Source organism: Amyelois transitella, chromosome 4, assembly GCF_032362555.1.
Source record: "Amyelois transitella isolate CPQ chromosome 4, ilAmyTran1.1, whole genome shotgun sequence".
NCBI lineage: Eukaryota > Metazoa > Arthropoda > Insecta > Lepidoptera > Pyralidae > Amyelois > Amyelois transitella.
In genome coordinates this window covers 6,087,194-6,106,802 of record NC_083507.1, presented here as the reverse complement: position 1 = coordinate 6,106,802, position 19,609 = coordinate 6,087,194, and the positions used below count along the sequence as shown (strand labels likewise).

The window sequence follows — 19,609 nt, the reverse complement described above, 5'->3', positions numbered from 1 at the left end:
TTCCTTATTTACAAAACACGAATTTTTTGTAAACTTCTTACTATAAATCAAAGAAAATATGTAAAAATGTATATTTTATTCAGGTCAGATATTATTTTAAACAACATATGCAATGCATCCATCACACGCTCCTTAACCTAGTGTACTACACTCGATACCTCAGTCGTTCCGCAATATGTCCGTAACATTAAGACGATATACAAATATATATTTTATTACCGAACATATTTCATACAATCTAAATGAGAAGGCGATTTACTACTAGAACACTGGATTTCATTTAATGACAATAATTGAAATAAACATTTACTAACCGTATAGGCGAACATACAATTAGTCATCTGTAGTCTGTACATAATTAAAATCGTCAAATTGTCAGAGGATTTGAACACTTAATGCAATACTTGTTTAGGCTGCTTGGAAGGAGACGCGCCAGGTAATCGGGTATCTCCTGCTCTTTTCACTCCAGTCTTTATATCTGAAAGAAACACAAAAATGCTTTAAAAATGGATTCTACAAAAATAAGTTTCCCATGCTAAACGCTAGAATACTTTACAAAATTGCCGAAGACTGATGCCTGTTTACTAAAATGAACGTATTCCTCTTCTTTACACTGGCTTCTTTGGAGAGGAGATCAGATTGCACCTTTAACCATCATCTCAGATTGGGTAGTTAGGTTTTTTTTACGAAGCGACTCCCTTCTGACTTCTGCACCATTGCAGGAAATCTAACCCATATTGAATCACTGTTTTTAAAATAAATATATTTGTTTTAATCCATCATTACTATGCATATCATGAAAGCCGTACAACGTACGTGTTGCGCAGCATGCTCGAGACGAACGCCAGCTAATACAGTTTAATCCTATTCTATACTATTAAATTAGCAATAGTTGTATGTATAATTGTACTCGCGTTCTTGAAAACGACTCTAACGATTTCGTTGAAATTTTAAATACAGATGCAAACAGACATAAAAAATCGATTTAGCTGAGTCTCATGTCTGCCAAAATTCACTGATTTTTTATGAACTGTTTCAAATTCCAAATTTTAGTTAACAGTTCACAAAAAATTTGATCGATCAGTTTTCACGTACCCAGGTTCGATCCCCAACAATGAATAGTTTTATTTTTTGTTTTTAATATTTATTATGGTTTCTCTGACATCGCTCGGTCACCCAGGCACTTTACATAATACAAGTTATATCGTGGACATGTACCTTGCAACCACCTGACTTGCGTGGCGGGCCCGTAGCCCTTCTCGTTGCGGGCGGCGATGCGGAAGATGATGGCGGGCTTCGTGCTGGAGTCCACGTGCGCCGCGCTCAGCGACGACTGCGGCACCACGCACGTGTTCGCCTTGCCACAGTATACTCGGACGAATGCCAGTTGCGATTTAGCCACCTCCTGTAAAAGGGAAAACACTGTTAAAGACTCTTTATGTCATGTAACAGGGAGAGTGGAGATTTAAAATAAGAAAATTAAAAGGTTTTAATGGATTTAATGGATATAGACATGATACACTAGACTTTCAGCAAATGCATAGGCTTTTTACAGAGTGCACTAGATTTATTTCTTGTAGATAAAATCTAAATCAAAACCATCAAGGTTTAACTTAATCCTTCTGTAGTCAATTCCAGTTACATTCTTCCTCAGCTCTCTGGAGCTCCTCTCCAGAAAGATGAAGTGCGCTTTTTAACCCGGATCCTAGATTGGGCAAGTCAATGACCACCGCAACGTTTGAAGGGGAACCTAACCCATAATAAAAATAAAAATATATAAGACCATGATAAAAATTACACTAGATAATTATGTCTATACAGCAAAGCATTTTAAACTACAGCATATTGTATTAAAATATCTGTCAAAACCTTTGGTTGTGTATTGGAGCGGACGGCGAGGTAGACAGAGTACTCGAATATTCCCTCGGCGGCGACTTGCGGCGGCTCCCACGACAAGTGGGCGCCCTCCAACGACTTGGAGATCTTGATGGCGGACGGCGCACCGGGGAAGCCCGGGAGACATGTCTTGAATGCTGATTCCTATAAGAGAAAAATGTTTCTTTCAAATGCTCTCAATTCGAAAACTATTGAGAGTTAAATAAAGTGAATTTACGAAGTTCATCTACAATCGAGAACGTGCAAATAAAAAAAATATTGATTCTGACCTGAATATATTTCTTTGTGGTCTCTGTCTATCTCATAGTAGCATTGTCCTGATTGCTAACATAGCTTCAGACAACACGTAAGTGTAACTGGTTGCCTTACATCATAATGATCAAAAGGTTTTATTTTGTTTTAGTCTGCTTCAAGCACTATACAACATCAAAAAGTCTTAAAAAATACAATCGTCTTGAGTGTTTATAGGCAATATCGCCACCTCGGGGAGGTTGTCCAATGAAAGCGTAGATAATTCAACTCTCGAATCTAATTGCTTCTCCTATTTTTGTTTAATGGTCATCAAGATTTACTTGGAGTAAACTTACTTCACTAAACTCGCCCCGGCCACAAGAGTTGATCGCTGCGATCCGGAATTTGTAGGCGGTGCCGTGTTCCAAAGGCGTGGTCGGTAGTCCCGCCAGCTCTGGGAGGTTGTCCAATGAAAGAGTAGATAGATCAACGTTCGGATCCGATATATAGTTTTGTACCTGCCAGAACGAAAAAAATATAGGTATATCTAGTTAAATCAGAATTATACATGGGCTTATCAACTTGGGATTTTTTTAAGGTGATAACTGTAGAAACCTGTCACTCTCTCTGAATCAGAAATATGCTTTATATTTTTAAGATATATCAAAAATATGATTGGCTTTTTAATGGATTGGCTCTAACGTAAGAATAGATAAATTCATGGTTTAACTTCTTCATAGTCCGAAAGGTGTGTGGAGAGATAGATAATCTCGGGAGAGTAGGAAAAAAAATTGGGAGCGCTCATTATAACCACATGTTTTTACTGTAACTACATTAAACTGCACAAACTATTACTTATTTTAACCTTTAGAAAAACTAACCGTGAATGTTGTCCCCTTGACGATACCAACAGTATACCAGGCGTCTTCATCACTTTGCTGCTTTGGTTCATCTGATTCATTCTGGAAGAAAGCAGGCACTTATTTTAGTTTTTTTTTTGTGATACTGTAACTGTTAGTTGTTTTCTTTAAATTAAAACTGTGAATATTTATTTTTGATTCGACAGGAGCAAAACTGAAACCCTTGATGAAGATCATTTATTAAAACTAAATTATGAGTAATTTGTAAGTAATCATTCATGTGTTCCTTCATAAGCTTATAATTACCAATTTTTTTTTCTATATTTATCTGAGGGTAATCAAAGATAAAGAAGGTAGAGACATCAAATAGATCCACAAAAGCCTCCTTGGTGACAGACCCATTTATGTCTGCTCAAGGTAAAGTAACAGAAGTAACAAAATATCCAAAAAATATAAATTCAAAATTGTTATTCATTACTATAGGATACTTCATATCTCTTAATAATTGTCAAAACGTATGGTTTAACAACATTGGTTGACATCAAATAAATTACTTAAAACTAAGTTTACTGCCGCTTCCAAGGCGTCACTGCAGAAGAAGCGGTAACAAACTGCACTGCTGCATTTTCTTCAACAACGTCAACTTCACAATATCAATTAAACTTAGAATAGAATAGATGCTGCTGGTGCTATAACATTTAAGAAATGTAGGTACTACATCTGTATAGAATGCACATCACTGTTAGCACCCTTCTTCTTTCGCGCCGCCCTCTTTACCTTACTCATTTTAAAAATGTCATGACCTGGTGTCAACTTGAGGACAGTTTACTTCTTCCAATAATCGATTCGTATACTGATCTACCACGTTTATAAGTCGCCTTGGCAATATTCGACGGCGCAGAAGTGTGCAACCGCCAAATCAAACGGAATGAATAATCATTAAAAAAAAGAAATTATATCAAGTACATTAAACTTTAAATCCAAAAACAAAGCGTCTCCTGCTATTTCGCTTATAATAGCTGACAATTCAGTTCGTGGATTCAAATGAAGCGGTCTAATAGGCTGACATGCTTAAATATTCTCGCACCATACCAAAATTAGACGTTTGCATTTTACATCGGTGAAACTTATAAAAGGGGGTAATACGTACGGTCTTAACGCGTAAGGAGTTCACCTGTCCCACGAATCGAGTCGTACAAAGGAAGGTTACCTGGTCCTGGTGGTGGTGCAGCGCAGCGCTGGCCAGCGTGGCGAGCGCGTGCGCGGCGTCGGCGGGCGGCAGCGGCGGCGCGCCGTTCCCGCCCGAGCTGCTCACGGCGCCGTCCGCGTCGCCCGCGCCGCCCTCCTCCGCCGCCACTGACGACGACACGCCGCCCGCGCCACCTTCCTCGCCTACGCACATACCACATATTATACGCTTCTGACTAGTATTTATTCGAAACCTTAACTCTTAATTATTTATTTATTTAAACTTTATGCACGTACACGTACCGGAAACTAAAAGAGGACGAGACGACTTAGTGGTCAAGCATCGACCCAGAACAGATTAACCTGGCGCAAATTAGTGAGGAGACCCTACCCCAAATAATGTGATAAGGGTAGGAGAAGAAACTTTATGCACGGAAAATAAGCAATACATACATACATACATATGGTCACGTCTATATCCCTTGCGGGGTAGACAGAGCCAACAGTCTTGAAAAGACTGAATGGCCACGTTCAGCTATTTGGCTTAATGATAGAACCGAGATAATAAGCAATAGGTGGACTTAATGCCGTTTGGCATTCTCTTCCAGTCTACCAGCTGACCAAACAGAAAAAACTTTAAGTTGGTGGTGCGATAAAGTGCACATGCATACTGAAAAAATACATTTATTACAAAAAAAAAAATGCATTAATACATACAAGATACATAATATACATTATAAACACATATACATACATATGGTCACGTCTATATCCCTTGCGGGGTAGACAGAGCCAACAGTCTTGAAAAGACTGAATGGCAACATACAGCTATTTGACAGCGTTAGTAATACATATACAAACATAAAATATCAAATTAGGATGACCCATTATTGATCTGCCGAATAAAGAACCCATTCACAGCATGTTTGAACGCAGAGCGACTAGGAGCTCTCCTAATCATTTCAGGAAGAGCATTCCAGTTTTATTAAAAATATACGATACAAAATTATATATTTACCCTGCAATATAGTCGGAGACAAAAGTGCCGAGCCATTAGCGGTCATAGTCAACAGCGGCATAGACTCGCTGACCGTGGGCATGGTGTCAGCGGCGCCCTCCATCTCCGAGGTGTCTGCGTCCCCGAACCTGGAGGACAGGAAATTCAGATACCTATTGCAGTTTAATATCGATTGCGTCAAGTTTGTCGTAAAATGGCCGACACACAAATTCGATACGACTAAATACAATTTATAAAACATACGGTGAAGTTTTACTAGAAAGTTCATGTCACTACAAACGAATTCCGCTCAAGGTAATCTAAGTAGTTGTAATGAATAATTGAATTACTTGATATGCTCTTATTTACTAATGCCAAAAATTACAAGAGACAATAAAGATTTAGCAACGTTTGCTTTGTTGCTACGATCTATTTGATAAAAAAATAATCGTGAAATATAAACTACACAAAAAAAATATGAAATACCTTAAAGTCTTAATACCAAATACAAACGTGAATACTTAAAGTTTAGTTAAATAGCTAATAACTAAAACCCACACCAAAACCGCATTCATTCTTGTGTTACTTGAAATTTTGTTAGAAATACGCATCGGCGATTTGTGTGTCGGCTTTAAACAAAAAACTACGAACTCATTGGCATGCTGTTGTTGAGGGGTCATGGAGAAGGAGTGCAGTACTGCCGGACCGTTCGCCGTGGAGGATATAAGAGTGGCTTCACCCTGTCCGCTGCTGGAAATATCAGCGCCGCCCTCCGCTGTACTTGAACTGCGTAAAACATTTATTACGACGAATTTAAGGACTAAACTACACCACCACCTATACCACTAAAACTCGTTCCAGGATTTCTTCACTGGATTTAGTCAAAATATCAATGACATTAGCTATGCTTCTGTTTTAATTTTATTCATCAATTGCATAATTTGAAGGAAATCGAGGAATCCATACTTTTACCACTTATTATTCAAAATATTTTATGAATCAGGTTGTGTCTTTGTCAGTGGATCTAGATCCAGTCTGTAGGATATTATAAAACAGACATTTAAACTCAGATGAACACCCAACATCAACAACATACACTTTATAACTGAACATGATTAATGAAAACAATCATAAATATTAAAACCCAGGTCTAACAGTATAAAAAAAACCAACCAGATGAGAGATTTCCAATATGCATTCATATAAAATTAAACATCAATAACCACTTCAAAACTGAAACAATGTGAAATCAATAATAAGGAAAGTTTTAGTCCAGCCCAAATAGTCCAACAAATGACAATTGTGCTAATATTAGTAATAATATCAGAATACATTTAGTTTACTTACCTTATCCCAGTGCTAAGAGCTTGCGCTGCGCTGCTGATGTCATTCACGTCATCACTACTTGCCACGCCTTCTCCTCCACCCATATCTTCATCCATTGTACTTGATTCATCTGTTATAAACATGCAAAGAAATATATTTTACTTCCCTTTAAAATAGAAATAAAAACTGCAGATATTATCCTTCTACAAATAGAAAATAATGTAATTACAACTTCAAGATTTGAAGAAAAATTTAAGACTAGATGTAGCTCAAGGTCAATAACACAGCGGTCAAAAGGAAACATATCTTCTTTGTCCTCTATATCTCCTCTTAGTCCTTAAAGATGATTTCATAAAAACAGTAAACAAAGTCTTACCGTCTTGGGCAATTGGAGCACCATCACCCTCACACATGCCGCTATCAATAGGCATGGCTGAACTTATTGACTGATCAGGAGATTCCTCTGAAGCAGCTTCACCGCCCTCTGTCTCGTCCAAACCCTGCTCTTTCATCAGAGGGTCCAGATTGTCTGTGTCTTGCGGTGAATTGTCTTCTGTGACTGCCTTGTAAAATAGTTAAAATTATATCCCTGTCTTACTTGGATGTGTAATAGAAATTTCTAAAAAAATAATTTTTCTATTTATGTTAAGGACATAACCTTAGATGAAATACTATTATTTTTGTTTGTAAAAAAACATAAAACTACTAAATCAATTCCTCAGTAAAATTGGGAACAGAGGAAGGAAATTATCAATCCACAGCCCAAATCACTTAATCTAGAGATATGAAATTAGGTTTGTAGTTCTAAAAGGAAATTAGTTAGATTATAATTTTACATGTTATAAATAATCTGTGCTTACTGGTGTAGACAAGCAGTTGTCGCCAATGTAAGCAGACTCATCAGCTACAGTTCCAGCAGTTGTATCATCAATATCCATTTCCTCTTCTGCATTCGCTGCAAAGACAAAAACCAAATGTACACATAAACCTTTTTAATTTTATACTCCAACATTTATAGTATCAAAAATAATTCAATCTCATCTTGCCCAAATATAAAAATTTTTCTTTATATGTGTTATATATAAGATAAGTTTTTACTGAACTCTGTTATTTAGATGATTACAAAGAAATTTAAATCAGTAATAAATGCTAACCTGACAAAAAATTTGCTATTTTATACAAAACCTTTGAAAATGGAAATCTAATAAATGATAAACAAAAAAATATTGGAAAGTGATGATATGAGAATTTTACCCAGAATTATACAAAATAAAAAGCAGTCAAATGCAAGTTTAATGATAATGAATACTGTTTTCATAGATTAGCAATGGCAGGTCAGGTTCCCCTATTACTATGGTTATAAATGTTCTTGTTTATAAGAAAACTTAATTTACATCCTTTTTTTATTCTGTTTTCCCAGCAATCTGTCTCTGATTTGGACATTAAGAGTAGGTTTGTTGTTAAGAAACATCATTTAAAAATTATTATGAGTTGTTAATTCCTTGTGTACTGATATGATTTTTAGCAGTGTGATATATATTTTTATCGCAAAAATACTAAATAGAAATCATAATATCAAACATTAATACTTTGAATTGATTTTGAATTTGATCCCCATTTATGTAAGATGACCATGATATTTATTTGGTTAGTTCCCTATTACCTTGTTCAGCAGAAGGCTGGTCCTCAACACCTCCCAAAGACTGACCACCAGACTCAATATCCAAAACACCACTGCTGCTTGTGGGAGGAACACCATTCACCACTACATTTAAGTTTTTGCATATATTAATATATTTTTTTAGTTACACAAAGAATATATATATTAATTATTATAAGAAAAATAATATCATACTTTTATAGGAAATTGAAGTGTCGCATGAAATGTGGTTGAAATTGGCTTAGTTGGTAAAGATTCGGGTAGTACCAAAAAGTAAATTTGTTTTACCTGAATCCTCTGCAGTAGCTGCTTCAGAATCCTGACTAGTTACATTATTTTCTTCTATATCAGCAACAGCTTCCTCTGAATGGCTTTCAGCTAAAGCGGACACTTCCCCGCCATCGGCAGAGATATCACCAGGAAGAGCAGAGTCCGATTCCATCTTTAAGCAATTGATAGAACACGTAAATAATTACAAGAAATATTGAAATAAAAAACAAAATTATGTGAAAATAACTAAGATTTTACCACAATTTCAGTAATATTAAATTATTCTTGACAGTAGAACAACTTAAATCAAAACCATAGTGCCAACTTGTCAACTTGGCGTCATATATATTTTTTTATTCATGAGTTAAGACCATGATTATGATCAGACTTAAGTCGGACAATGTCAGCGGCACGCTGCACGAGCTATTCTTTACATTACTCATATTTTTTTTTATTAATATACTAAAAATATTTAAATAATAGCTAAGACTAATATATTACTATAAAAATATTTTTTATCAGATATGAGAACAGCGTCATAGTTATCATGATTTTAATTGCGTAATTTAAATTAAACTGAAGGCGGCTATGAAATGATTTATGGATGATAAATTGATGACACAATATTATGTCTCTGTCAGCACATTAACATAGCGCATTGGCAAGATATAGCCGTTATGATAACCCTCACCTTTTTCTACCCCTATTTCAAACCACCTGACCTGAACTCTACTGAGATTTCTTATGCCTCGTTCGTATGTCACTGTCATGAAAAATCAATCAAACGTCAATCGAAATATCAATTTCTTTCGAGCGTAGATTTTTGAATTATAATGTAATATCTGAATTCTGACAGAATTTACAAAAAAATTAATAAATAAGATTCCGACCAGGTTTGTAGGTATTATTTTGTCAATAATTAATTGAAATATTTATTTTTCACTTCCATAGCGTGAAAATAGCATTTACGTTGACCAGTTTCCTTACTCATAATTTCAGGTTTTTTAGGAAAAAGTATAAAACCTAAAACATGTCTAATGATAAAAGTACTGAAAAACCTGGTGAAGGCCTGCGCTCGCTTAGGTCCAGTGCAGCATTTCGAGTCATCAATTTTGAGCTTTATGCTAAACCAGTAAGAATGCTTTTTATTTTCTTGGTTTTTACGACTGATTGAGAAAAGTTCTTTAGTAACATACAAACTTCACTTAGGTAATATTATAAAAGTACCAAACCCTTTTTCCTTGTCAATGAATGAGTGGAATATTTATTTGTTTGTCAGAAGGCAGGTACCAGACTACAGTGTAAGTTAGGTCTGATGTATTGATTCTGGGGCACAAGTTGGTTGGAAGTATTCCTGGAAATACTACCAAAGTGGAAATGACATACTGATAATTAAAATAATATGTTTAATTTCAATTCTTTATAAATCTGAACTACAGATTATGATTATTGCTGCAGCAATTCAAAATAATATCATTTAACTTAGGTATGCAAGGGCATTACACTATTATAAGTTTCTGCAAGGGTTGCATCAATCTTGTGTCAAAATCAATATTAATTTATATGAGACCAATCATTACAAACAAAAATTTATTATGATTAATTATTTAGCTTGTTAAGAGAACTAATTAGTTTTATTTTGTTTTCAGAACATAGTCATAATGAGTATAGGACTAGCATGCTTTGGAATAGCTTTAGGCTATATCGCATATATGAGGAGTAAATATGAATCTATGGGTTATTATGCTGCAGTAGACAAAGATGGTAAAGAAATATTTGAGAAAAAAAAATCAAAATGGGATTAGTAAGGTTTGGGCTTAGATCATATTCTTAGGGTTTGCATCATGTTAGATAATGTTTATAAAATACTTACCTAGAGGATAAAGTAATGATAAAAAATGAAAGTTTTTGCTTTTCATAAACTACCCTTTCAATTGAAGTCAGGAGGTTCCATATAATATGCTTATGTGCCCTAACAGCCATGAAAAGCTTGTTGGCACAGTCTACCTCATAAGGAATAAAGATGTGATTATGATATGTTTTAATAATTACCAAACAAATTTCCTAAGAAATATATTTTACTTAATTTACTTGTGAAGAGCATATTTACACTTTCAATAAACTATCTGTTAAGTAGGTAAATACCTATCTATTTGTAAATAAAAAAATAACTTGATGTGCAGTTTTATTCCAGCCACACACCACTCAATTTCTAGACATTCAATTAAAAATCCTTTCTCTTTAAGATACAAGTACCTAAGACGGTTGGCTCCCTTAAGGCAAAAAGACGTATGTAGGTCACCAAACATAAATTAACTTATCAAAATTGCAATTAAACCAAAATAAGTAAGAACCTCAAACTCATTACGCTAGTGATAAAAACGTAGTGGTTATTTTCTCTTTGGCTAGAGACAACCCTAATTCTGTGATAAATTAAGGAGGAAAAGTTCTATTCTAAGCTGTACATACGCGTTTAATCGGAAGCCAAATAGACTTTGGTAATCAACTTAAATAGATAGGTACCTAATTCAAATTCAAACTTTTATTTGCATAATATGAGTACAACATGGTCTTAAATTTATTAAACGTCAGTCAGTCTTTCGATTCAATATCTCCACCACGTCAATAAATAATATTCAGATGTACGTGGTCTTTCAGTCTTTTCGAGACTGTTGGCTCCCATTTTATGATGAATTTTCTGTATAAACCATTGGAAAAATAAACTCTTTTGAGGTTTAATTTTGATTGCCAAAACGAAGACAAGAAAACTACTTCTTTTTGTTTTTGGTACATTTGTCAGTTAAAATTGTCAATGTCAACCTCAGATCAATATTACTTTGATGCAGTTGATGTCAAGTCAACTCAACGTCACGTAAACAAAATTAAAATATTTTTTTGTGCATAGGACGAACGAAAGGGATTGTGCCTACCTACCTTTTGGCAGCAAAAGTTTTGCCACTTTCTATAATATATAGGTGCTTATTGTCATATGCGTTAAGAAGAGAGAAATAAAAATGTTTTCCGCTCTCAAAAAACTGACGAAACTCAACGACGATCGTTGTCCAGCTCCGATGCCAATGTCTTCCTCGCTACAGAAGAAATTTTCTAGAGGAGTTCATTTCAACAGTAATATCAATATATATATATTACTTTGCTTCTATCCGTTATAGTCGAGACAGGTTGTTTAATCTCGAGAAGACACACACGTGTTCTAAACGTTAATATAATTCTAATAAACAGGTTGCTGCGGCCCATCGCGTTATTTACAAGTGTCATTCAAAAGCAGCTGGTGTATTTTAACAATTTATTCTCAGACTGTAAATGAAAATTTATTTATCGAGTATACAATACTTTTTCACTGTTGTGGCCACCAAAAATCCTATTTTAAAATAGTTTTTGGAGGTTGGCAACAAAGTATTATTTTTAACTTATATACAACTTAATTATTGTTAAATTTAAATCATTCGAAATATTATTCAAATTGATTCCGTTGCAGTGAAAATACTTATCAAAGGAGACAGAAATGTGGGCAAGTCTTGCCTTCTTCAAAGACTTCAAGGTGGGGCTTTTATAGAAGAATATGTGCCTACAGATCAAATTCAAGTGGCACCTATACATTGGACTTATAAAAATACAGATTATATTGTCAAAGTAAGTTGATTTATGTATTCAATACATCTTACAAGCTAACATATATTACATTCAAAATGCTTACAAGTTAAATTTAAAGTAGAATGATATACAATTACTATATATTAGTAACATAAAATTACGATATAATTACTTATTATGATATCACATAAAGGTCAGTAGTATTGAATACAGCCTGCAGCTACAATATGTCATTTAAAATTATACGAAAAGCATTTTTTGCCCTAATTTATCAGCAAATAAATCTAACTCATTGGGCTTTACAATGGTGCAAAGTACGCAGTTGGTAGGTGCATGGTGGCCATGCTCGGTGCGGACCCTGGATGACTCTAATAATGGCGGCGGTGACATTGGGCTACCTGGCCTTGTCAATAGGAATGATTCGAGGCACTGAAATGCGGACACACTCACATCACAATTATCAATTTTGTTACTAGTATACTAGTACTAGATATACTATATTTTACACTTTAAGTTATTGACTGTCCTTTTAAGTTATTGGTTGTCCTGACTCCATATTGCTACAGCATTAATTTCCCTATGCAATGCAACCGCGTCTGTCTTTGGTTCAATACCCCCCACAGCTTTAGATCGTCCACAAAAAGGAGGCACATTGCAGTCAAAACAACATCTGTTAAATCATTTATAAATATGACGAAAAACAATGGACCCAATGTTTTATTACTCTTGATCTCGTAAAGTAAACTCCAGAATCATATTCATGTTAACATACATATTGAGAACGATTATTTAAGTAACTAGAAAAAAAGATAAGATGCTCATGCGAAAATCCAACAATTGCTAGTTTTTCCAACAGCTTATTACATATTACCTATCTACATATACAATGGAATAACTTATTTTATATTATAAATTGCTCTAATTATTCTAAAACATATTGCTTTAGCCATGCTGTAAGCATATTCTTATTAAAGTACAAAACATATGGATAAAACATATTTTAATTAAAAATAGCTAGCTATTTGGCTAGGGTCTACTACAACATAAAATAAATGAACATAATTTGTCGAGATATTAGTCCTCCTTAATTTTACAAAGATGCAATTTATACTTGAATATAGTTAGATAAACAGGATAAATAGCTAGTTACCAAAGTACATAACATAGTAACCTTGTTACTGAAAAGAAATTCTGGAATTAAAAACAGGTCCTAACACTTTTCCTTTTTTTCAAAAGGGACAGTAGTATAATCTGTAAGGTAAATTATTTTTAAGGTGGAAGTGTGGGAGGTGGTAGACAAAGGAAGGACAAAAAAGAAAGCTCCGCTAGGGCTCAAACTAGAAAACCAAACCACACCAGCTGTGCAAGAAGATGGCTATGAAACTCCAGTGTTAGATGCCACATTTCTAGATGTTTACAAGAATTCCAGTGGTGTTATTTTAATGTTGGACATAACAAAGACTTGGTAAGTTCAGCTTACATACATAAATATTTTCATAATTATCTTTATGCTAAATGAGAACAAATATCTAAAGTTTGATCAGCTTGACACAGTTTTATGAGCTTGCTGTTCTCTCTTATTCCTGCTTAAGTTGTTTTACAGTGCAGGGTCATATTTAACTCTATTACAACACTGCATGCTTTGAAAATTTGGCAAAGTATTGATGCTAGTCCTAAACAAATCTTGCATGAGCATTTCTTCTTTTATCATTGAGTTGCATCCTTTAACACAAGGAAGAGTGATCCTTATTTCACACGACAAACAGATATGACAAGAAGAAAGCAGATTCCACCTTACAATTGAAATTTGTTATTTTATACTCAAAAATATATAGAAGTCAAGGTTAAACAAGAATGAAATATACTGAAAACTTATAAATTGTTGCATTGCAATTTTCTAGGACATTTGAATATGTGGTCAAAGAACTGTCTCGAGTCCCAGCTGACTTGCCGGTAGTGATTCTCGGGAACCACTGTGACATGCAGCACCATCGCCAGGTCCATCCACACCATATTGAACAAGCACTCCATCATGCTAAACTTACCAGGTGATCCATAATTCTATATTTATACTCCATAGAGTTATTTTATAAGATATTGATGAATAGGCTAGACCTTTTAGAAAGTTACAAAAAATTTGAACCTGGGTATTATGATATAGTAATTTTAAGTTGGATTACTTATTATCTTTACGTTGGTTATTGCATGGTTGATGGCCGCAGTAGGGTGAATTAATTATATTATGATGAATAATCCATTTTAGGACAGCACCAGTCCGGTACGCAGAGTCTTCCATGAGAAACGGTTTTGGGCTCCGTTTGTTGCACAAATTCTTCAATGTACCATTTCTAAGGTTACAAAAAACCAGCTTGTTGGAACAATTACAAAGAAATCAGAAAGATATTGAAGAGACTGAAAAAGAGCTTGACGATTTCCAGGTAAATACATAAAGAGCAAAATATAATCTTATTTATAGAAAGACTGCCTAAACATTTATTTATGGCAAAATTGAAATGTTTGCTATGCGCGTTAACTATGTTAGATAACAAGGAATAAACATAAGGCATGTTTATTTCATCTTCTCTTATAAAGTTACTGGACCAATTATTAAAAAAACTTTTATTATTATACAACATACCTACATTAAAATTTTAGATCACATTTGCCTATAATATAGTAAAGCACCATTAGGTTTGAATCCACTTTATGCTACGCGAAATATAGACAAAGCAGTGTAAATGAACGCCACTATATATTAAACTAGATCTTTGATCGATTTTTTTTATTTAAATCTTTTGTTTTTTAAAACAGAACTCAGAAGAATCACATTACGAATCATTCGTGGATCGGCTGGCAAACAAACGCAGACAGAACAATGGACAAACAGAAATTAGACCAAGCAATGACAGGTCGCCGAGCATTGTACTAGGTGCCGGCAAACCGATTATCCCGCCGAATGTCAACCCATTGGTAAGATATGCTTGTTTTAAGAGATTCGTTGAAGTAACTCAAAAAATTATACTTAGGTACCTACTTAAATTTCTATGGCTGTAAGAAAGTACAGGTTTTTCACAATATGTAAACGCTTTAATAATATAAATAAATAAATAAATAATAAATATATACGGGACAAATTACACAGAAAGAGGCCGTCAAATATTTTATACACCCGTTCATTGAGTAAAAAGGTTGTGTTTATAGACAAACAAGTAAAAACACAATTAAACCAAGTCAATAAGGGGGTCAAGTTTCTCTGCAGGTCATTATGCCAGTTTATCAACAAAGCGGTCTGTGTGGCGCAGCGGTAGTGCGCTTGCCTGTGACACCCGGGGTCCCGGGTTCGAATCCCGGCCAGGGCATGATGAGAAACGAACTTTCTCTGATTGGCCTGGATCTTGGATGTTTATCTATATAAGTATTTATTAAAAATATATATCGTTTGGTTAGTATCTCGTAACACAAGTTTCGAACTTACTTCGAGGCTAACTCAATCTGTGTAATTTGTCCCGTATATGTATATATATTATATATATGCCGACGATCAGGTTATACTGGCGTCATCAGCGGAGGAGTTACAGGAGATGGTAAACTGTATGCATGAAGCTTTAAAAGAGAAAGGAATGAAAGTGAACGTAAGTAAAACTAAAACACTGGTTTTTGAAATGGAGAAAGAAATGACAGCATGTAATATTTTGATTGGAGGAGAAAAAGTGGAGCAAGTGAAAGAGTTTGTATATCTAGGATCAAAGTTTACATCAGATGGCAAGTATGATAGTGATATTGAAAGGAGAGTGAACGCGGGGAACATGGTGAATGGAGCTTTGCATGCCTTTATGAGCAGTCAGAAACTATCCAAAAAGGCTCGACTGGCTGTGCACAGGGGCGTGTTGGTCCCGACATTAATGTATGGGAGTGAAAGTTGGGTATGGCAAAAGAAGCATGAAAGCAGAATAAATGCAGTGGAAATGAGAGCGTTAAGGAGTATGATGGGTGTGAAATTGAGTGACAGGATAAGGAACAGCGTGATAAGGGAATGTTGTGATGTGAAAGAAGATGTAGTTACAGGAATAGAAAAGGGTATGTTAAGATGGTTCGGTCATGTGGAGAGGATGAATGAAAGCAGGTTGACTAAGCAGATATACAAGGAGAGTGTGGAGGGAAAGGTCGGAGTGGGAAGACCTAGACGAACGTATCTTGATCAAATTAAGGACGTCCTGGTAAAGGGTCAGGTCAAAAGTACCCGAAACCGCCGAGCTTGTATGAAGAGAGTTATGAATGTGGACGAAGCGAAAGAAGTATGCAGAGATCGTGGCAAGTGGAAAGAGGTAGTCTCTGCCTACCCCTCCGGGAAAGAGGCGTGATTTTATGTATGTATGTATAAATAATCAGTAATCAATTAGTTTCGATGGTAAATGCAAAAAAATCTTTCAACGTTTCTAAATGTTATAGGTGGCGAAGACCCAGATGTATCTAAAGAACCCGATATAAAGGTAAATAATTTGGGTAAAGTTCTCTCCGAGTTACGGACATTAGTTTTATATCTAACCAATGCTCTCAATAGGTCCTCAAACTGTTTCAAGAGAGATGTGGTTAATTATTGTTTTTTATGTTACTTTTAATCTAATTTAGAAAGAATAAAACTTAGCAATAGTACAGGGTTTTATATTGAGTTGTAATATTTCAGACTGAGAAAAAACACAAAAAAAAGAAATCTAAAGATAGAGGTGACTACAGTGACAAGTCTGATCGCAAAGAAAGGAAGCACAAGAGTAAGAAGTCCAAAGAAAAGAAAACGAACCCACAGCAAGACTTACTGGCTCCTGCTCCCATTGATTTCAATTATGAGGAATACGACAGTCTTTAGGTAAAAATTAAAAAAACAGCAAAGGCATATCTTAAACCAATATAAATTATAAAAAAATATCAGCAGCATCGCGAAGGAACGAAATCAAAGTTTCGAGACTTTTTGATGAAGAAAGCGATGCGGAAAAAATAATTACATTTTAAGAAGTAAAGCTATCCGAATTAAAAAATAAGCAGGAAAACAATGGCTTGCTAAGTAATGTGACTCACAAAAAAAAAATTATATTTTATTTTAAATATATTTTTAATGACCTGGCGATCTGGTAATTAAAGTATAAAATTTATGAGAAATAATTCTAACCTATTTTATTTAATCATTTAAGGTAGGCAAACATTGAGATCTGCAAAAAATAATCACCCGCTCGCAGATTATCTTACAGATGTGATGCGTAGAAACTGGGTTACAATCGTAATATTCAGAAAATTTATACGTACATACCTAAATTCCAGGCAATTTATTAATTATTAGGTAAGCATTATGAGCGAATGTAAGCGTTTTTTTTTATACCTACACAACTTATAAAGTTGCTAAAAATATTTGATCAGGGCTTATAAAATATAAAGTTTAATATTAACCCTTTACAGCCTATGCCATCGTAGGTCCCTGATAAAACTTATCATTCCATTGCCGTCGTGTTTTTGTTAGGTATACATACTGCACGGCAGATTATAAAATTAGGTATTAAATGCTTCCTCGTGCTTCTAACTTGTCTTCTTAGTATAATATCGCTTTTGTGGCTTTCATGTATGTAGACCTAGAGATCTATGATACTTTATAGTATCTAGTCTTCGATCAACTATAAGCAACTAGTTAACAGTTCCGAGCAAAATAAAACAAAATATCGTCCTCACCTCAATACGTAATTATTATTAGATACGCATATTACTTCGACTATTTGACAAAGTCCTATGTCCAAAAACAAGTGTATTGAAAATTGAACCTTAAATGTTTTATAATAAGGCACGCAATCCTTAAAAAACATAGTTTGGTGTGACATGGTATTAACTCAATGTTTCATTTAGAACAAAGAGGCTAGTGGAGTGGCTTTGTTATTTTAAAAATTTTACCTTCACACACTTTAATATTTTGATACCAAATGCGTTGCAATAAAAATTGTCTATTGGATGTTAGAAGGAGTTTGTTTGGGTGTATGAGTGTTTGAATGTCTGTGATTATGTGTCGATTTGGATGTAAGTAGTTTATTTTTTACTTTAAAGGTAGTTCTTTTGTTTTTTGTCGACTTCTGTGGCCTAATGATCATCTGCCTGACTGCCAAGTCGGAGGTCTCGGGTTCGATCCCGATTAAAAAACTCTTCACCTCGGTCTCTCGCTATAATAGAAATCCATTCATTCCTTATTATGGCGTTCTGCGGAAAACTGAAATACACGTAAATTGTATGTTATTGTGTAAGGTTTTACTTGCGACTTCGTTGGCATGTGATTAGAATTTACTAGATAGTCGTGTAATTGATGTAGTAGGTATCACCCCCTTACCAAATTTTACTAAATCGTTTTAACAGGTACCATTTTCAGATAACATTACATATTTCCATTCACCTCATTAAATAATTAATCAACCGAACTAGTATCAAAATAAAAAATCACAAACATAAAAAATAAAACAAAGCGACTCCACAACTTTATGTTCCTAGGCGAGCATCATGAAGCGCGGCGACAAAACTATATTTGTTTCGTTTACTCTTTAATATTTATTGACCGCAAGAAAGAGATAGGCGCGGATAGTGCTAAATGCTGAGTACCGTTAAGTTTTAAATATTTAATAAAATGATTTGATAGAAAACCAACAGCTAACTTATACTATTAAGTGCGATTACTTTAAAACTGAATTGTGAACATGAAATAGGAAACGCCATCCTTTTTGAGCGCAATTCTTGGACAATTTTTACACTTTTTAACAGAGCACTTCGTCATTGTGCGACGAGAACTTTACTCACTTGAGCGTTGAGTAGAGTTTTGCCGCGGACACTTTTTTAGCGGGATTGTGAGTCTAGTTGTTTATAGTACGTCAATGTATCTAGTACGTCATAATACTTGGGAAGTACCTGGGTGACCGAGCTGTACAGGGTGGACGTCAGAAAAAACATATTAAAAATAAAAGTATCCGTTGCTGGGAATTTCGACGGAACCTATTTCGTCGTCAAAATTAATCTCTGATTTTTGTTAACTGATTCAAACAACTTGTAGTACCTACTAATTAATTATTCACGTCAATTACTAATTTATCAATGATATAGTTTCATTAATTCCTAATTATAATTAATTTTTATTCTAATAATGCTACTTATCTATATAGTTCTTGTAGAGGACGGATTTATTTTTGTTTATTGTTACACGTAACCAAGAAGTCTCTGTTAAAAATCTACCAAAAATAAAGTACCTAACTTTGTCTGAAAGAAAGTTATAAGCTTTGACCTTACTTTTAAATTGATGTATTGCTTACATAGTATATCAGGGATTGGTATGGTAAGATGCAAAATAATATTTACCTGAAAACAATTTGATTGTAATGGAACAAAATTAATTTTACTTCTTTTAATGCAATGTTTGAGTGCATAATAAATGTATAATGCATCATGTGTAATAATGTAAATATGTGCATATATGTTACCTCAATCAAATTTATATTATGTTATAATTGTTATGCTTGTTATAGAAATAAATATTTTATCATAACTACATAATCA

The 19,609-nt window shown here is 34.5% G+C and overlaps 3 protein-coding genes across 11 annotated transcripts; 2 read left to right on the top strand and 1 right to left on the bottom strand.

Moving 5' to 3' along the window:
* Positions 1 to 59: 59 nt before the first annotated feature.
* LOC106138740 (host cell factor-like) lies at positions 60 to 8,809 on the bottom strand. Of its 5 annotated transcripts, none has more exons than XM_013340007.2 (14): positions 8,687 to 8,809; positions 8,447 to 8,600; positions 8,162 to 8,263; positions 7,359 to 7,453; positions 6,875 to 7,061; positions 6,520 to 6,628; positions 5,824 to 5,958; positions 5,194 to 5,345; positions 4,198 to 4,379; positions 3,009 to 3,089; positions 2,484 to 2,645; positions 1,870 to 2,040; positions 1,219 to 1,405; positions 60 to 478 (listed from the first exon to the last, which is right to left on the bottom strand). In XM_013340007.2, exons 2-14 carry the CDS (start codon positions 8,598 to 8,600, stop codon positions 393 to 395), a joined length of 1,803 nt encoding a protein of 600 aa, XP_013195461.2. In that variant the 5' UTR covers positions 8,687 to 8,809; the 3' UTR covers positions 60 to 392. The 5 variants fall into 5 exon arrangements, with proteins under 5 accessions (XP_013195461.2, XP_013195462.2, XP_060810373.1 ...); XM_013340008.2 differs by having other exon boundaries at positions 5,194 to 5,321; XM_060954390.1 differs by having other exon boundaries at positions 5,824 to 5,922.
* Positions 8,810 to 9,197: 388 nt separating this feature from the next.
* Positions 9,198 to 10,604, top strand: LOC106138671 (small integral membrane protein 8). Of its 5 annotated transcripts, none has more exons than XM_013339886.2 (3): positions 9,198 to 9,321; positions 9,428 to 9,560; positions 10,078 to 10,604. In XM_013339886.2, the coding sequence occupies exons 2-3, from the start codon at positions 9,459 to 9,461 to the stop codon at positions 10,231 to 10,233; spliced, it is 258 nt and encodes an 85-aa protein (XP_013195340.2). In that variant the 5' UTR covers positions 9,198 to 9,321; positions 9,428 to 9,458; the 3' UTR covers positions 10,234 to 10,604. The 5 variants fall into 5 exon arrangements, with proteins under 5 accessions (XP_013195340.2, XP_060810456.1, XP_060810455.1 ...); XM_060954473.1 differs by having other exon boundaries at positions 9,203 to 9,329; XM_060954472.1 differs by having other exon boundaries at positions 9,214 to 9,325.
* Positions 10,605 to 11,251: 647 nt separating this feature from the next.
* On the top strand, positions 11,252 to 19,606 carry LOC106138731 (rab-like protein 6). The gene is made up of 9 exons (XM_060954717.1): positions 11,252 to 11,554; positions 11,925 to 12,079; positions 13,315 to 13,505; positions 13,942 to 14,088; positions 14,304 to 14,478; positions 14,852 to 15,043; positions 15,300 to 15,327; positions 16,490 to 16,530; positions 16,725 to 19,606. The coding sequence occupies exons 1-9, from the start codon at positions 11,443 to 11,445 to the stop codon at positions 16,902 to 16,904; spliced, it is 1,221 nt and encodes a 406-aa protein (XP_060810700.1). The 5' UTR covers positions 11,252 to 11,442; the 3' UTR covers positions 16,905 to 19,606.
* Positions 19,607 to 19,609: the final 3 nt, after the last annotated feature.